This window comes from Prionailurus bengalensis, chromosome F2 (assembly GCF_016509475.1).
Source record: "Prionailurus bengalensis isolate Pbe53 chromosome F2, Fcat_Pben_1.1_paternal_pri, whole genome shotgun sequence".
NCBI lineage: Eukaryota > Metazoa > Chordata > Mammalia > Carnivora > Felidae > Prionailurus > Prionailurus bengalensis.
The window spans coordinates 10,149,425-10,168,959 of NC_057353.1; the positions used below are offsets into that span (position 1 = coordinate 10,149,425).

General features: G+C 42.1%; 1 protein-coding gene across 1 annotated transcript in view; it reads right to left on the reverse strand.

The window, feature by feature from the left end:
• NSMAF (neutral sphingomyelinase activation associated factor) overlaps positions 1-19,535 on the reverse strand; it is a 63,073-nt gene that overhangs the window by 17,735 nt on the left and 25,803 nt on the right. The window contains exons 6-13 of the mRNA XM_043601123.1: positions 19,445-19,495; positions 16,651-16,722; positions 16,284-16,331; positions 16,135-16,187; positions 7,625-7,754; positions 5,181-5,252; positions 4,714-4,822; positions 1,646-1,822 (exon numbers count right to left, since the gene is read on the reverse strand). Coding sequence (XP_043457058.1) covers positions 1,646-1,822; positions 4,714-4,822; positions 5,181-5,252; positions 7,625-7,754; positions 16,135-16,187; positions 16,284-16,331; positions 16,651-16,722; positions 19,445-19,495 — 712 coding nt within the window. The remainder of the gene's footprint in view (positions 1-1,645; positions 1,823-4,713; positions 4,823-5,180; positions 5,253-7,624; positions 7,755-16,134; positions 16,188-16,283; positions 16,332-16,650; positions 16,723-19,444; positions 19,496-19,535) is intronic.

Consider the following 19,535-nt stretch of genomic DNA (forward strand, 5'->3'; position numbering starts at 1 on the left):
AAATATTTAAAAAATTTAAAAAAATGAATTATTTAAAATAAAGCAAACAAGCTTATACTTAAGAACCTCACTTCCCACACAACAGATACACATGCACACATTTATTTCCACAAATAGTTTTTGAAAAACTTGAGACAGACCCATTAGAATTCTAGTGTTTCTGATAGTTACTTATGCAGCTGTAATGGTTGCAGCCTGAGCTTTAAGTTAGCAACAGTCACTCAAGAGTAGCATCTCTAGAGGCGCCTGGGTGGCTCAGTCGGTTAAGTGTCCGACTTCAGCTCAGGTCATTCTCTCCCGGTTCATGAGTTTGAGTCCCATATTGGACTCTGTGCTGACAGCTGGAGCCTGGAGCCTGCTTAGGATTCCCCTGCCTCTCCCCCTCCCCCTCCCCCATGTGCGCCAATGAATGTGACTCTCTTTCTCAATAAACATTGAAAAAAAGTAGCATCTCTAATTGAAAATGCCCTGAATATTGATTTAAAAAAAAAAAAAAAAAACTACAAACTAAAAAAAAAAAAAAAAACCTATATTCCAAGGAAAACAACAAAAATAAACACATTTTAAAAGCTAGTATTCTACAAGATTTATGGTTTAAGTTTGAATTATAGTCAACCTTATTTTTCTTATTTTTCTATTATAGCACAATTTGAGAATTGGGGACTGAATATTAGCAGAGAAATAAATTCTCATTCTTAGAAAATCTGTTATTCCCTTCAAGTGTGAGGGTTCAATCAGTCAACTGTCAGAAAGAATTTACTGCCCACAGTACGTTATTTAGAAATAACTAGAAAATAAAATTATAATAGAATCACATTTTTGTTAGAAGTAATTTGAGAGATAAATACACAAAGTTAAAATGGTTGCCACTCATTTATGTAATTATTGATGGTTTTTATTTCCTTCTTTAAATATCTCAGTATTTTTTAGGGGCGCCTGGGTGGCGCAGTCGGTTAAGCGTCCGACTTCAGCCAGGTCACGATCTCGCGGTCCGGGAGTTCGAGCCCCGCGTCAGGCTCTGGGCTGACGGCTCAGAGCCTGGAGCCTGTTTCCGATTCTGTGTCTCCCTCTCTCTCTGCCCCTCCCCTGTTCATGCTCTGTCTCTCTCTGTCCCAAAAATAAATAAACGTTGAAATGAAAAAAAAAAAAAAAATCTCAGTATTTTTTACATGTTCTGGAATGAATAATTATTACTTTTGGCAATCTCATTTTTGAGCATGAATTTTAAAAGTCTATGACAACCTGGAACAAACTTTCAAAGTGAAAAACGTTAAGTATTTCTAATGTGGTAATTAGAGGTAATGCTGGTAACTGGCTTCAAATCGTCCGCCTACTTTCTGGGCAGGTCTTTCCGGAAGTATGGCGGCGGGGGGCGGGGGGGGGGGGGGGGGGGAGAGGGAGGGCGGGTCTTTTGTGAGGACTAAAAAAAATTGAGATAGTGGAGAAAACACCTATGAAACCCATATATAATTTATGGAACACTTATCCAGTGTCTCCGAATGGACATTAGCAACCTTCACTAAAAAAAAAAAAAAAAAAACAGAAACAAAAAATCAAGATGAGTTCTAACGTGCTTACATATCACAACACGATTCTCAGTGAGAATTCATTCTTCCCTCTACAAACTCGGCGCGGCGGCAATTACCCAGTTCTGCGCTGCAGTAATCGTTTATTATCCACGGAAACACCGGGTACTGAGAGAGGTCGTTGCAGCTGCGGTCGGCCAGGTTGTTGAGGTGCAGGAGGTACTGGTAGTTGGAGAGGTGCCCGCGCTGCCACTGCAGGGTGTAGCTTTCGGCCGTGCGCTCCGCGACGTGGTGCTCTGAGGAGGACGGGGCCCGCGGTCACCACCGAGCTGGGCGAGCGCTGGCTACGTGCTACTGGGCGCGTAAAAGCTAGGTGCTTTCAACGGAGGCCCTTCAACGCGTTTTTGAAAAACACATTTTAAGAAAATGAGGGGCGCCCGCGGGGCTCCGACGGTTGGGCGTCCGACCTCGGCTCAGGTCATGATCTCACGGTCCGCGGGTTCGAGCCCCGCGTCGGGCTCTGTGCTGACGGCTCGGAGCCTGCTTCGGATTCTGTGCCTCCCTCTCTCTAAGCCCCTCCCCCGCTCACGCACCCTGTCTCTCAAAAATAAATGAACATAGGGGCGCCTGGGTGGCTCAGTCGGTTAAGCAGCCGACTTCGGCTCAGGTCATGATCTTGCAGTCTGTGAGTTCCAGCCCCGCGTCGGGCTCTGTGCGGACAGCTCAGAGCCTGGAGCCTGTTTCGGATTCTGTGTCTCCCTCTCTCTGACCCTCCCCGTTCATGCTCTGTCTCTCTCTGTCTCAAAAATAAATAAACGTTAAAAAAAAATAATAAAAAAAAAAATAAATGAACATTAAAAAAAAAAATTAAAAAAAAAGAAAGAAAACGAAAAGGAGGCTATGGCTGGTTTTCACCAAACAGCCATTGTGTTGTGTAACTATCTCCAAGATCCAGGAGGGAATATTATCACATATATGGTATAAAACATACTTATGTATTAGATATACGAAAGAAAACAAATATGAAGGTATGGAGCAAATATGTAAATTACATGGTAATGCATAATACTTACTATATTATACATAGTCTGCCACATATACAAAGTGCTTGAGTTTTAACGCCCTAAAGAAGCCATGGGCATTCGTAAAAGCTTATTTCCTCCATTTTTTTATGCAATCAAAACAAAAATAATCTTTCAGTCTTCTTTTAGATTAGGAAGAGGTGTACGGCAGCTGGTTTGCTAATGCCTGTGCATTATGTATGCGGGTGAGGAGCAAGGCTGAAGGAGAAAAAGGTCTCTGGCAGGAAAACCTAATTTCTCAAATGACAAGAGCCAGAAGGGCCACCCCCTCTGCCGCCCAGAATACCTCAGGAAACGTGGAATCACTATGTGGCACCAAGGATAGCTTTCCTCTCAGAGAGCATAAAGTGACTGACTGCTCTCTTTTGTTGAGAAAATTCTGCCGTTGACCTGTTGCTGGCCGCACTGAGCCACTTATCTAACTCATCTGCTGGTTCAATATTTATGATTTACTTTTACCACGTTGCTTCTCCGACCAGCTACGAGGAAAGGGGTTAAAAAAATCAAAATGCTTCTTCTTCTCATTTCCCACACTCAGAACACCTCAGGGAAAGTCTGACCAACCTGAGGAATAATACCAGAGAGAATAAGGAAGATTTGCAGAAGACAGGTTTTTAGGTCATGGCAAGTTCCTTGACTTGAGATTTGAGGACTCACCATGAAAGTTGAGTTTTTTGTTGTAATCTTGTTATATGGTTAGAGAAATAAAATGAAAAAAAAAATTAATCAGGAGGCAAGAAATAACAGTCAACTCATATCAGAGCTATACTTAGGCATTCAATTAAATGTTAAGAGCTTAATGTGAGAAGAAAAAAATGAACTCTAAACCTACTAGAAAATAAAATATATTTCTTATTGAAAATAAACGATTCTGGGGCGCCTGGGTGGTGCAGTCAGTTGAGCGTCCGACTTCAGCCAGGTCACGATCTCGCGGTCTGTGAGTTCGAGCCCCGCGTCAGGCTCTGGGCTGATGGCTCAGAGCCTGGAGCCTGTTTCCGATTCTGTGTCTCCCTCTCTCTCTGCCCCTCCCCCGTTCATGCTCTGTCTCTCTGTCCCAAAAATAAATAAAAAATGTTGAAAAAAAATTAAAAAAAAAAAAAAAAAAAGAAAAGAAATGATTCTTCTTTGAGGGAAAATTCCATTTCCAAGGGAGTAAAAGCAGCACACAAAATGAAGATGGCATTCATAAAAGCCCAACATCTATTTTTGAAAATCAACCCATTGTAGTTTTTACGGTTTACAGACAACTCTGTAAACAAGAATAACTCAATTGAACCATATACAACTTCATATCGTTTATGCCTAAAAAGAAAAATATAGGTGTTCTTTCTAACAAAGGTGGGAAAATTCACATTTTTATGGAAGACTGAGGAAATATTAATTAAAAGCAAATCAAGTTGGCTAAGCATCCGACTTCGGCTCAGGTCATGATTTCATGGTTTGTGGGTTTGAGTCCTACATCAGGCTCTGTGGGGACAGCTCGGAGCCTGGAGCCTGCTTCAGATTCTGTGTCTCCTTCTCTCTCTCTCTACCCTTTCCCGCTCACGCTCTGTGTCTGTCTCTCAATAATAAATAAACGTTAAAAAAAATTTTTTTTTAAATAAAATTAAAAAAGCAAATCAAGTCCCATAGTACTGTACTGAGTACAAAAGGCTCATGTGCACCTTTGGTGCTGTTCTTCAGCTCTGCGATTAAGACCACAGCTAATGCTCACAGACACATGACTGGGTAACTCACGGCCTCACATTAAGAAACCGAGTCTTGGTTTTCATAAACGAATATAAGACATGAATGAACATAGAAACAATTAGATGGATTCTTTATAATTCATTCAACGTGGGAGTTGTTAAAATGTAAAAAAACATTTAAGTGTATTTATCAAGAGTTTTTAAAATACGCAATTGGCATGAGCTATTACCAAGTTTCACTTGGTTTTCAGAAGGCCATTTTGCCAGCCACAGTCCCTGATGAGGAGAACCAAGTAGACCCGGAAAGGGGATTCTACATATAGCAAGCTTCTTACTTCCTACCCCAGGCACTTAGGAGTTCAACTAGAAGATGAACAGAATAGAAGGAATAGATACAATGAAGGGTGAGCACCAAACCTAGATACGTGGCAATATAAAAATAGAGGTCATCTCTGTCTTGAGGTTCATAGAACTTCAGGTAGATGTCAGAACAGAGGTCATCCTCGGTGCAAAACACTTCCAAGCCCTATAAATTCAGAAAGAAAACAGTAAAGTAAATAGCGTTGTATTTATCCTGAAATCTCAAAACAAGCTATGGAAGTACAAAAGCCTTTCAATTAAACATTTCTATGTTTTATCTGTAGGTCTTATTTATTTATAATCTCCACATATAAATTTGATTTAGTGACGTGTGTGTGTGTGTGTGTGTGTGTGTGTGTGCACGCACACAGCTCACCTGAAAGAAAGACTCAGAGTCAATGTGCTTATGACAACATACCTGCACTTTTCAATCACGCCCTGGGTGTGTACGAGTGGAGAAACCACTGGCTAAACTGAAGACATGACAGTCCTCCACCCAGAAGGGACACTCCACACGAACTCACCAAAGGCATGAGGCCATGTCTCCTCTTGTAAATGCGGCGGACATCCTGGAGTGTTATCTGCACCACGGGTTTCTTTAAAAGTAGAAAGGCAGCTTCAGACATCAACACTCTGACACAATTAGAAGCTGTCCTTTAGTATCAGAAAGGTGAAAAAAAGGGCCAAATCTTGCTTTTCCAAAGCGTCACATGTGAACAACTGGAAAGGGAGATTTTATGGGGCGCCTGGGGGGCTCAGTCAGTTGAGCATCTTGGTTTCAGCTCAGGTCATTGTCTCACAGTTCGTGGGATCGAGCCCCACTTCGGGCTCTGTTGCCGACAGTGTGGAGCCGGCTTGGGGTTCTCTCTCACCTTCTCTTTCTGCCCATCTCCCACACAGGCACACAGACGCACTCTCTCCACTTCTGGTTTTACATGCTGCTCTGCCCTTTTTCTTTTCCTTTTTTTTTTGTTTTTATTTGTTTTTAAAATGTTGATTTAACTTTGAAGGAGAGACAGAGCACAAGCAGGGCAGAGACAGAGAGAGTGGGAGGCACAGAATCCGAAGCAGGCTCCAGGCTCCGAGCTGTCAGCACAGAGCTGGATGTGGGGCTCGAACTCACGAGCTGTGAGATTGTGACCTGAGCCGAAGTCGGATGTCCAACCAACTGAGCCACCCAGGTGCCCCTGGTCTGCCCTTTTTCACGAACTTTGTGACCTTGGACAAGTTCTGTTACCTTCACTCAGTACCCAAAATATGATAAATGTGCTAATCAATCTATCGATCAGGATACTGCCAGGCTGCTGCTGAGTGACAAGGAATATTAACATGCTGGTACAGGTAACTTCTCAGGAATTTTGCTTTTTATAGATCAATGGTTTGCTTACAACTGACACAGTACATCTTTTTTTATTTCTGTAATCATCTTTATTTCTGTAAAAACTACACTGTGTTAAGGCTCATAAACAACTACACTATTAAGCAGGTCCTCTAAAAGTTTTGTTCTTTATGAGGAAGAATATTTTCTTGCTTCTCTAAAGGCTTAAAACACTAGTAAGGGGAGAGCAAGGTTAGAAAAGCCACTGAGGGGGTCCCTGGGTGGCTCAGTCAGTTAAGCCTCCAACCCTGGGTTCCGTTCTGGGTTTCAGCTCTGGTCATGGTCTCACAGGTCATGGGACTGAGCCCCACATCCGGCTCCATGCTGACAGGGCAGAGCCTGCTTGGGATTCTCTCTCTCCTTGTCTCTGTGCCCCTGCCCCACTCTCTCTCCCTCTCCCTCCCCCTCCCTCTTAAAATCAATAAACTTTAAAAAAAAAAAAAAAAGCCACGGAGATTGGCTAAAAGGTGACACATCCGTGCTTTTCCCAAATGAGAGGGAAGAGGAGCCCGCAGAGGCCAGGATGCGCAACTGTGGAAACTGCCTGAAGACTGGTCAAGGATCCTAGCCCAGAGATTTGGGAGGGGATGTATGCTCATACTGTGGATTCTCAAGCTATGGCACATACTCAGATATTTTCCTACAAGTTTTGGACCCAAGCCACAGTAACAGTAGCGGCCAAGCCAAGTATTACACCAGGAGAGAAGGCCCATCAGCAATGCATAGGGTCTACTGCAGGGCTCGGTGAGGGTGCCCCGCCACCTGGTGGACAAAATTGTCATAGCACCACTTTTCACACAAAAGTATTAGATGTTTTAGTGACATAGTGACCGAGTGACCAGCCAGGATGCAGCATCCTACGACAGAAAACACGTTCTTTAAGCTGAAAGTCGCACCAAATGGTCCGACTGCCTTATCATGGTGTATTAGGATTTCTGTTCTTCTAATGAACCAGGCCAAAAAGGGGTGAGATCCAGAGAAAGCTATAAATCTTTACAAACTTTTAGTGTGAAAATCTGAGTTCAAGTTCACTTTCTGGCCCAGTAAGCCTAAAGCCATTGTGAAAGAGGAGCCTGTTTCCAGAGCAGAAGCACTACAGCTGCCCCATTCCAGCATCCGCACACACACCCCGCGCTAGCTGGCAGAGAGGGCCACTTCATTCGCTCCTTTGCATATGGAGACCTACTGAGTTTGTTCCTAATTAAAGAAAAACAAAATATACCACATATACAAACGCATAAACAGATGTACAGAAAACATCCATTTCTCGAAGTGCTTCCGAGTAGAAAGCTGTAACAAACCTCCACTGGCTCTTCACTAAAAGTGGGAGGGGCAGGGTTTCTTTTCACTGCACTGAGAACAAGTGATCCCCAAATTACGGAAAAGACATCAGAAGAGCTCAGATCTGGATGAGCAGGCCTCGAGATGACACAGGGAGGCCTGTTAAACACGCAGCTGCTGGAGGGGAGGGGGCGGATTCTGATCCTCGCCAGGACAGGGGAACACTGTAACCGCGAGGTCAGGCTCACAGGGAGGATGAGTAGTCTGGTGCTAACCCAGCTGTCCCGCTGACCCTGTGTCCTTCCTCACCGGGTGGCCGTTGAGAGGCTGGAAATACAGGTTTGTGTCTGTGATGCACACGTGTCCAGGGTTCGTCACCAGCGGGGTCACCATTTCTGCCTGGCATTCCATGTGCAGCTTTTCAGAAACGCTCTGGAATCTGACAATACAGTTTGCAGCAAAAGCAAGAAAAATCAGAAATCAATCGAATTTCTAGGTTTAACTTTCTCTAAGGGAGCTATATAGCCTGACTATGCACGAGGTGTCTAAACACGACATTTAATACAAGAACAACGGTCATCTAAATTGGTCGCTTAAATAAAACTGGCATTCTTTACACAAAACCCTGACATTCTTTTAAATGGCATAATGAAAACTTAAAAAAAACAACAACAGATGAACTTATGTATCACAGAAAACAGACAAGTAAATTATACTAAATAATCCCTTATACCTCAACTCTTCTTCCTCCCAACATAAACTGGCCTTGAAACCATTATTTTTAAGTTTATTTATTTTGTGAGAGAGAGCACGCACGGCAGAGGGACAGTGAGAGAGGGACAGAGAATCCCAAGCAGACTCAGTGCTCTCAGCAAAGAGCCTGACGCAGGGCTCGATCCCACAACCATGAGATCATAACTAGAACCAAAACAGTCAGGTGCTCAACTGACTGAACCACCCAGGTGCCCTGAAACTATTCTTAGATTAACGTATTTTGCTGTTTGGGGGCCACTAAGCCCTATTTTTATAGTCCCATAAGTCTTCTGGGACTTCACATTCTACTTAGGAGAAATGGCATTTACTTCACATTCTACTTTGGGAGGCTATGAGTATATAATTACAATCACTTGCATGTCAGTTCCAAGGTAGTTCTTTTGTGGATTTACTGCAGAAAAACCAGTCGCGCATGATTTTTCCACTACCTCCTCCTAAATCGTTTAGTCAAAAAAGCCCATTTTCCGTTTTTTTTTTTTTTTTTTTTTTTTTACTAATTAAAACAAAATAGAGGGGAAACAACCATGTCATCGATATTTTAAAGCAATTCCTTTGTAAAAGTAACTGGGATAAAAATAAATCTTCCCTGGGGCATCTGGTGGCTCAGACGGTTAAGCATCTGACTTCAGCTTCAGGTCATCATCTCCTGATTCGTGGGTTTGAGCCCCGTGCAGGGCTCCGTGCTGACGGCGGGGAGCCTGCTTCGGATCCCCCGTCTCCCTCTCTCTCTTCCCCTCCCCTGCACATGTGCACACATGGACTCTCTGTCTCTCTCTCAAAAATACATAAATATTAAAAAAAAATCTCCCCTGCAAGTAACAATGGGACAAAAGCCCGCGGGACAGACTTGAGGTTCCTTGAGAAGTCAAGGGGACCTCAGAGCTCTCACCCTCACCACAGAAACCAGCTGGAGGGCTACACAAGCCTTTTACAAAGCCATCAGAAAGCTTAGATGCAAAGAAACCTAAAAGAAGAGAGAAACAGCTGGGTGGTGGGAAGAGGAATGACCTGTGTTAGAAGGGGAAGGGCTGCGGGATGGAGAGAGGTCTGCAGGGAAGCAGAAGGCAGAGTCAGGACTGAGAGTGGAGGGGCAAAGATGCTGCCAACCGGGGGGAAAGCAGAGGGAGGTCGCCTCCGGCTCCGAAAGCAGGTGGTTCAGCTCCACGGCATAAAGATGGCTCTAGGGATCCTCTGAGGGCTCGGACCCCAAGCCCTGCTGGAAGGAAGTCTCAATCGCCCGCAGCAGAGACGGGGAATGGAACGAGGGCTGCAATGAAGCCCTGACCCCCCCTCGATCAGGGGTCACATGGTCAGTACCCTGTCAGAGCCTCAGCACAGGTGGCCGGACAGAAGAAGGGGGTGCACAACTACTTTTGGAGGTAAATAGTATTTAGTTCAGTCTCCACGGTTCTTTTTAAAACCCAACACTCAGCACACGATAACAAGTTACAAGAAACACAAAGAATCCAGAAAATATGACCCATGCTCCTGAGAGAAAAGATTCAATGGAAGATGACTCAAGGCTGGATCCACCACAGGGAGACTTCAAGATCATAAACACACTAACTATCTAGAAGATGAAGAACATATGTGAAGAGAAAGGGAATTTCACCGGAGGAATCAAAACTAGGAGAAAGAACCAAGAGGAAACGCTAGGAATGAAAAATCTGGATAGGAGAAATGAAGAATTAATTAAACAAGCTGAACAGACCGGACGTAGCAGGGAAGAAGTCGGGTCAGGCTGAAAATGGGTGAATAAAAAGTGGCCTGAAACAAAATGATACAAAAAAAAAGAACAGAACAGAGTATCTGACAGCTGAGGGAATATACAAAACACACAGACACAGGCATAACTCCAGTTCCAGGGGAAGAGACTGAATATGGGGCAGAAGAAATACTGAGGGAGAGAATGTGGAAGAACCGATAAGAGACACGGGTTCTAGACTCATGTTACCCCAAAACCTTGAGGTCCCCAGGCAGGATGAGCACAGAGAAAACTACACCTTACATGCAGGCAACAGGACGACACATGACGTGACTTCACAGCAAACAGGGGACACCAACATACAAAAGAACACAAATCTTTAAAATAGTGAAAAGAAAACCAACCCAGAATTCCATATCCAACAAAAATGCCCTTCAGAAACGAAGGGGAAATAAAGATATATTCAGAGAGACCTACTCCGAAAGAAATCACTGAACAGGCCTGCACTACAAGAAATGTGACAGAAAGTTCTTCAACCTGAGGAGAAAGGAGACTAGATTATTATTATTTTTTTAATATATGAAATTTATTGTCAAATTGGCTTCCATACAACACCCAGTGCTCATCCCAAAAGGTGCCCTCCTCAATACCCATCACCCACCCTCCCCTCCCTCCCACCCCCCATCAACCCTCAGTTTGTTCTCAGTTTTTAACAGTCTCTTATGCTTTGGCTCTCAAAGGAGACTAGATTAAACACACTGGAGTTGCAGAATGAGTACATGTTTAAATATCTGAGTATATGGAATAAGATGTATTTTTCTGTATATTTAGTTTACATATACACATGTACGTAGCTAGATTCTTTTAAAAATCAAATGATTTTTTTTTTTGAAGCAAAAATAAGAACGCTGTGGTTATGGGCTTCATGCTAGATGTAGAAATTTAATATAAGACCATAAGATCAGGTCTTATGGGCAGGAGAGGCCATATGGAAATACACTGCTGTAAAGCTCTTACATTGTTGTAGAGTGGTGTAATATTATTGAAGATACACTATGGTCCCAGGTGCCTACTGTAATCTCTAGAGCAACCACTAAAAATGATACGAAGTGGCACAGCTTAAAAAGTCAAGACAGTAGACAAAATGGACTACTTAGAAATATCAGATTTACCCCAAAGAAGGCAAGAATGGAGAGTCAGAAAAGCCAAGAACAAATGGAATGCTAACGAATACTGAGATAGTGGATTTAAAAGCAACTATATTAATAACACATAGTTACAAATGAATTAAGCATCCCAATTAAAAAGGGAGGGTGTCAGACTGCATGAAAAGCAAGACTCAACTACATAAAGTGTGTGTTGTTTGGTAACAGAATGAAGACACAGACAGGTTACAAGTAGAGGGACAGAAAAGGAAATACCATGCCATCACACCATATGAGGAACTGGTATGGCCAGATTAGGAGAGGACAAAGCAGACTTCAAGAAAAATGGATAAAGAGGGATACTTCATAATGATGAAGGAAGGGTTCAGGGCATCAAGAAGACATTACACATCTAGGCTCAGTCGGTTGAGCATCTGACTCTTGAGTTCGGCTCAGGTCATGATCTCATGGTTCGTGAGACTGAGCCCTGTGTCGGGCTCTGGGCTGATAGTGCAGAGCCTGCTTGGGATCCTCCCTCCCTCTCTCCCTCCCTCTCTCTCTCTTTCACCCTCTTCCACTCATCACGTTCTCTGTCTCTCTGTCAAAATAAACATTTGAAAAAAAGAAGATATTACACATCAAAATGTACGTGAACCCAACAATATAGCTTCCTAATATACAAGCCATGAACTGACAGAAATGGGAGGGGAATAATCCCACAATCACTACTGGCAATTTTAACACCCTTCTCGCGGTAACTGATAAAACAAATCAACAAAAACTTGACAGAGTATAGATGATCAAAACAACCATCAGCCAGGTGGAACCAAATGGCATTTACTCAACACTATATTCAACAACTGCCCAGTTCCTTTCAGGGACATACGTAGCTTTCACCAAGACAGCCCATATGCTGGGCTGAAAGCAAATCTCAACAGTACCAAAAGACTGGAGTCATATGGAACGTATTCTCTGAACCAAGATGGTATTTAACTAAACGTCAGTAACAATAATAACAAAATCCCCAAATAGGCTGAAGTTAAATAACACACTTCTAAATAATCCATAGGTCGCAGAAGAGATGGCACAGGAAATTACAAAATATTTTTGCAGTAATGACAGTGAAAACATAAAATGTGTGGGCTGCAGGTGAAGCAGTGCTTAGAGGTCAATTTACATGTAAGTACAAAAAGAAGGTCTAAAATTGCTGATCTGATTTTTGTAAGAAGCTAGAAAAATAACAGTTAAACCCAAAGGAAGCTGAAGGAAGGAAATCAGAAGAGGGGAAATCCATTTTATATAAAATAGAAAAGTAGAGAAAAATCAATCAAGTCAAAAGTTGGTTCTTCGAAAGGTTAATAAAATTGACAAAGTCCTGGAAAAGCTGGCAAAGAAAGAAAAGAGAAAACACACAGCTTCAATGTAAGGAATGAAAGAGGGACGACCATCACGACAGATCTTACTGACATTAAAAGGACAATAACAATTTCACACCAATAAATGTGCCATGAAGTGGACAAATTTTTTGAAAAACACAGCGTAACCAAAACAGACACAGGAAGAAACAGACAACATACACAGTCTCATGTCTAGTAAATAAATAAGAGCCCTCAGGCCTATATGGCTTCACCAATGAATTCTGTTAAAAACTTAAGAAAGAAATACAATCTGACAAGCAGTCTTTCAGAAAACAGGATGCCGGAACATTGCTAAACTCATCTGATGAGGCCAATAGAACCCTGATAGCAAATCCCGACAGATACATTAAAGATTTATGGAGCAACATCCCTCATGAACATAGAGGCAAAAATCCTTTACAAAATACTAGCAAAGCAAACCTAGTAATATCAAGTAATAAAAAAGGAGAATATATTATGATCAAGTTGGATTTATCCCATGAATAAGGTTGGTTGAACATTGAAAAAAAGAATCAATCGATGTAATTCACAACATTAACAGAATAAAGTGGGAAAAAAATGATCATTTCAAGAAGTGCAGAAGAAAAAATTAACAAAACTCTAAACCTATTATTGAAAATGCTCTCCGCAAACCAGGAATAAAATGGAGCTTCCTCATTCTGATGAAAGGCATCTATAAAAAACCTAGAGCTAGCCTCATTCTTCAGTGGTGAAACAAACCCTTTTCCAGTAAGATCAAGGACAGGGCAAGTATGTGCTCCCATCACATCCATTAATTAAACAGCACAATGAGGCAAAACGCAGAAATAAAAGCCATGAGGATTTCTGTGAAACTGTCATTATTCACAGATGAAACGATTATGTATACAGAAAACTACGCAATTTACAGAAACCCACCAGGACTAATGAGTAAACCTGGAAACGTCACAGGATACAAGGTGGATGTAAAAATCAAAGCAGGCAACAACAACAACAACAACAAAACACTGTATTTCTACATACCGGTAACAAATAATTGGAAGAAAACATTTAAGTAGCAACAAAAGATATCACAAATCTAGGAATCTGTCCAACCAAATATGGCCACATCGACAGACTAACCATATAACAACAGGAGAAAGCAGGTGAGTTGTAGAACCCTGTGTGCTATCTTTACACCTTTCCTTTATACCCCAAATTAGTCCAAAATAAAAGACTTTCAAGGGGATTTTTGGGGTACATGTGGGGGCAACTTGAATATGACACTATAAATTACATGATGCTATAGAATGATTGCCACTTGAGTACTGTAACAAAATGGAGGGGTGCCAGAGAAGATCCTTGTAAAAGACGCAAGTTGAGATAGTTATGGGTAAAGTGTCATGTCTTGCAATGTAATTTCTAGTGATTCTGAAAAAGAATATTTTATACGTAACACATTTACATACAAGTACACACGACTTATAATGTATATACACATATATGTAAGTATAAAGGAAATATAAATATCAGACATACACCCACCCACACACACACACATATATATACACACACATACACTTGTACACACACAAACACAGAACGTGCAAGAACTAAAGCAAATCTGACAAAATGTTAACAAATTAATTAACCCTTGGTGACTCATAGGGTATCTCTGTTCATTATGTTATTCTTCGGACTTGTGAGGATTTGAAAATTTTCAGAATGAACGGTAGAGAAAAATAAATGTAGTTATCTTTTATTTCTTCAATAAGAAAGTATTTCCTTGGAACTATGATGGTCAAAGTTTACCTTTCTTTGAGAGGAAGTGTACCACACGGGAATATCGCATTTTATACAGTAAAAGTTTCTTCTCTGAATTCTTCAGCCTAACATTTTGGAGGCTGGATTAAATTAAAACCTCCACAGTGAGCCATTTTTAAAATTAATGCGATGCTGAAGCCCAGGACTGAAAAAATCGCTACTCAGAATTATGCATTCTAAGTAGGTCAAGAGAAGCTAATTCTTCTTATTCCTTTTCCTTCCTAAAAAGGAAGCTATTCTTCCCCTGGCAATCCATTTACCTAAAATATCCTGCAAGTATTAAAACAGAAAGAAAAATTAATGCTTTGCAGGTGAAACAGAAAGAGAAGCAAACAAACATACACAGAGAAACATTATTGGCCAGATGGCTTTCCTGGCAAGTGCTTCAACACTCTAAAATGTAGTGTAAGGTCACAAATCTCACAAAGATAGCAATAAAACAGAATATTACAAACTAATCTCATTTATAAACATAAGCCTGGAGCAAAAGCCTGGCATATGATAATCCATAAATGAGTCTATTCAACCAATACTTTCTACGTTGTCTTAAGCTGGAGTCATTACAAATGCAGGAATCTAAAATAAGAATCTAAAATAAAAATGGTATTTAGTGAACAGGGACTGTAATAATTTATGACAGGATTTTGTACATATTAAAGAATTTACATATAAAGTTAACGGCACTGATCACGAAGTTTAGCCACAAACTGAATACACAAAAATCCACTGCATTCCACGTATCAACAATGAACAGGAAAGGACTTTTTAGGACATCATTTACAACACTGTCAGAAATACGAAGTCCCTGGAATAAATCTAACACAAGTGGGGAAAGACCTTTACAGAGAAAATCATAAGGAAGACGTTAAAGAAGGCCTAAATAAATGAGTGATTCATTGCAATCCCAATCAGAATCCCAGCGGGCTTTGTTTTATGGAACTTGACAAGCTGTTTTTAAATGTATATAGAAGTGCAGGATAAGGCCAAGAATAGCGAAGACATAAACTGAAAAGGAAAATAAAGAGGCCCTGAACCTGTAAATATCAAGAGTTATTATACAGTTACAATGACTGATACAGTGGTATTAGAGAGGAAATGCAGATCTACTTAATAGAAGGCAAGAAACCAATAAGAACACAGGTCTGTACAAAAAGCATAATTATTTGCAGGAAATATCTTGTATACTTAGAAAAGCTGAGAAAATCAATGAAAAAAATCACTGGACTAGTAGGAATATAGTTTCCCAGTCCCCACAGGACACCTTAGTAAGGTACCTATCACAGCTTGAAGGGTCGGATAAGACTTTCCAGAACAACTGGAAACAAGTGACTTCAGCCAAGCTGAAATCAGAAGAATAAGTAAGAGTCCGCCAGATGCAAAAGAGGAAGGAGGCTGAATGCTCTCAGGGAACATGCAGGAAGGCTCAGAGGGAAGAGACCATTTGATTCAGGATCTGCATAGATGCAAAGAGCTGGAGCACAGAATTCCACAGGACACCAGCGACCACACGTACTGCACACACAAGGGCTAGAACCTAAGCCACGTAAGATTCAGACTTTACCCTGAAGGCAGCTGGAAATCCTGAAGAGTTTTAAACAGACGTGCGATATAATCAAGTTCCTTAGAAAAAGCACATTTTCAAGGCATGCTCGGTAGGGAAGAGAGAATAGGAAAGGGGAAGACTGGAGTCAGGTGGACAAGCTCACAGCCGCTACAGTGTTCTGAGTGAAGGCAGTGGAGGCCTGAACTCCGGCAACAGCAGGGTGAAAAGACGGAAGTTGAGGGCCTAGAAAGATCTTAGTGAGCATCAGTCCACAGGCCTGTCTGGCTGACCCAAGTCAGGATGGAGAAGCGGAGGCAGGGACATTCCCGACAACACGCAGGTCTGGGGGCCCGGACGGTGACATCGGCGGTCTGGGACAGGCCAAAGGAGGCACACGGATCAAAGACATCTGCTGCTTTTAGAATCTGGGAACGAAATCATTAAAAACTTACCTGTTCTTGTCAAATGATGTCCTAGCCAAACGCGACTGCAAAATAGCGGTTATCTATTAAAACAGAACCATTAAAAAATAAGGATTTAGGAGTGAAACCTCAATACAATTTAATTCACGAAAAAGACACCGATCTCTAGAAACTCTTACCATAGCAGTTTGGTCCCCAAGTTTGTCAAGGCAGGACGCTCTGTGAAGCTACAATATACAAATGTACAAGAATTTATTTTTTTTTTCTCCGAAACGATACAAAGATATTTCCTTAGAAGCAATGAAAACCAGCAATCATTCTGTTCCTCGGTAACAGGTAAGATCACTTCTGATACATCTGTGACTTCTTCCTAACATACAGTTTTCAAATGCAACATATTCAAGTAAATCTGCTTCATATTTAGAAAAGAAATTATGGTTTTAGAGAGATGTATAAATAAGATTTTTTTTTTCTTTTTTTAAGTTTCTGCCTAAGTGTGCTTTGAATTCTCTGCCCAGGGAATGCCCGAGGAAGGCGCTGGCTTACCTGAAGCAACGTTTCCACGACATCTTCCACTTTCCCTGAAACATCCAATTCAAAAACATACTCCATTGTGCCCTAAGAAGAAGGGAAACAAATCAAATCAAGGGAAGAGAAGAAGCCCAACCATGCTACTTTAGGAACATTTGCAATGCCTCTGCTGGGCTGTGCCCGTGTCTGCCGGCTCCTCCCCCTGGAATGAGAGCTAGGGGTGGGGGAGGGGGCAGGAGCAGACCCTGCCAGACATTACTGCTACATTTATTATTTCTTCCCTTCTGCCAACTTTGGACTCAGTTGGCTGTTTTCTCTCATTTCTCGAGGTGTGTAGTTAGGTTTTTAAATCTGAGATGTTTCCTTCCCTTACTGTAGGTACGTATCACTAGAAACCTCCCCCTCAGTACAGCTTTTGCCACATCCTGTAAGTTTAGGCATGTTCCGTTTTCAATTTTGTCTCGAGGTGTTTTTTAATTGCCCCATTTCTTCTTTGACCCACTGGTCGTTGCTGGTAACGCCTGTGAACTTGCCTTCTGCTATGTATTTCTAGTTTTAGTCCACCACGGTCAGAAAAGATGCCTGGTATGACTTCAATCTTCTTAAATTCATTTTGTGACCTGACATGTGCTATGTCCTAGGGAATGTTTCTTGTGCTCCTGAGAAGAATGTGTATTCTGCTGCTGTTGGGTGGAGTGTTCTCTGTATGTCTCTTAGGTTCATCTGGTCTATACTGTTGTTCAGATCCTCTGTTTCCTAACTGACCTTCTGTCTGGATGTTCTACCCATTATTGAAAGTGGGGCATCGAGGGGCACCCGGTTAAGCATCAGTTAGTTAAGCATCCAACTCTTGATTTTGGCTCAGGTCATGATCTCACAGTTCATGAGATAGAGCCTTGCATCAGGTTCTACACTGACAGCACAGAGCCTGCTTGGGATATTCTCCCTCCGTCTCTCTCTCTCTCTCTCTCTCTCTCTCTGCCCCTCCCTGACTGCGTGCTCTTTCTCAAAATAGAGAGACATTAAAAAAATAAAAAGGAAGTGGGGCATTGAGATCTTTTATTTTTATTGTGTTGCTATCAATTTCTCCCTTCAATTCTGTCAATGTTTGCTTCAAACATTTAGGTGCTCAGAGGGCAGGTGAATATCTCCTGTGATGGTTGATGTGATTTGTCACATTCTCTCCTCTTAGCCCTGAGGGAGCGTCTGCTGGGCTGCACTGTCCTCCGTCTGCTGCACCACAGGTCCCTGGAGCGGCAGCCTGATGCCCAGCTTTTCCTTGTGGTCGGTGGCCCCAGGCATCTAGAGCATGCTGGGTCCTATCACTGCTCCAACACAGGCAACACTGAAGCCAGTCCCTCGGGCAGCCACCCCAACAGTCAGAACACGGTCCCGTACACATGGTTGGACACACGGTTGGACATGGTCCTGTCTTCTCCCGGGAGGAGCTGCGAGTTCGCTCCCGTCACGCGGTAGGGTATTGGGGGTGGGACTATATTGAAAGGATGTCACAAACATCCCTGTTAGCTTCAGTGGGGCTCTTTCCATGCTAACCTGGGGTGCAGGGCCTCTTAACTGGTTTCCAGGTTTGTCACAAAAGGTGCTGGTGGTCCATGTATTGTTGACTGAATCAGGGTCTCCATGAGAGGAACAAGGGCTTCCTACTCCGCCATCTCTCATGGTCACCACCAATGTCACTATCCCTCTTTTTCAATCTGAAAATCACAGCCAGTGTACGCTGAAGCAACAGAGCTTCTCTGCTTCGGAAACCTCCCTCATCTCCTTTTACGTAACTTCTCAATGGACCAAGAACAGCTTTGTGGATATCATGAGAGCGATGGGAGGGACAGTCCCCCAGGCAGTGGGTCTCAACTTGGCAGGGGGGTGGTGGGGGTGGGCGGGGGGGTTCCTACTACCCCAGTGCATTGAGGTCCTACTCAACACCAGGGGGAACAGTGAGTAGGGTGTCTATACCTGCAGTGTGAGGGATGCCCCCACACCATTAAGAACCATCCTGCCCCAAATGCCAACAGCATCAGTGGAGAGCAATTAAATCTCATATCTACAGTTTCTGACTGGTAAATGCCAGTGTTTCTGGTGCATAAACCTCAAAGCCACAGCATGTAGTCTGCGAGTTCCCCAAGTGCTGAGACACTGCAGGCTGGCCTATGACAGACAGAGGTTTAGCCTGTGGGGCTGTTTGCTCCGAGAGGGTGGCTTTTCCTCATTCACGGCGGTGTCCGTGTGCAGAGCACCAGCCTGAATGCAGGTCCCGTAAAAACCCTCTTTTGGTAGGAGTTATCCCTTTACTATATATTAAGCTGAAGCCAAAGAATGAAGCGATGTACAGAACGGTTAAATGTGATGCCTATGCTTCCTTGACAGGGCCTGGAAAACCAGAAATGTATGCAAGTATACTCATAGCTCTCTCAATTAAGACAATTTATAAATTATTATTCAGCTCTCAAGGGCATTTTATATCCTATAAATATTTCTTAAACATTTTAAAAAATACAGTTAGCAAATGACCTTATAAATGACACACATTCTGATTTCAATTGCTAATCTAATAGTTTAAGATTTCTCCCCCCTATTAGACACATTTATTTTTTAAGTCAAAAAGTTTATTGAAATCTCTTGGACTAAAGTCTATGGCTCCCTTGGGTAATTCTGTTATAACTGCTGGTAACAAGTTTTAAATACTCTTTATTATTCTTCTATTCGATTAAAGATGTTAATAAAATCACAAAATCTTACTGCTTAAAATCACTATATAAAGTGTCAGGAATAAATGAAAAGCTTTACTTACCCTTTCTATTTTATACGGCGCAACGATATTGTGTTCTTTAATGAAATATACCTGAGAAGGACAAATCAATTACATGTGAGATAATTAAAAA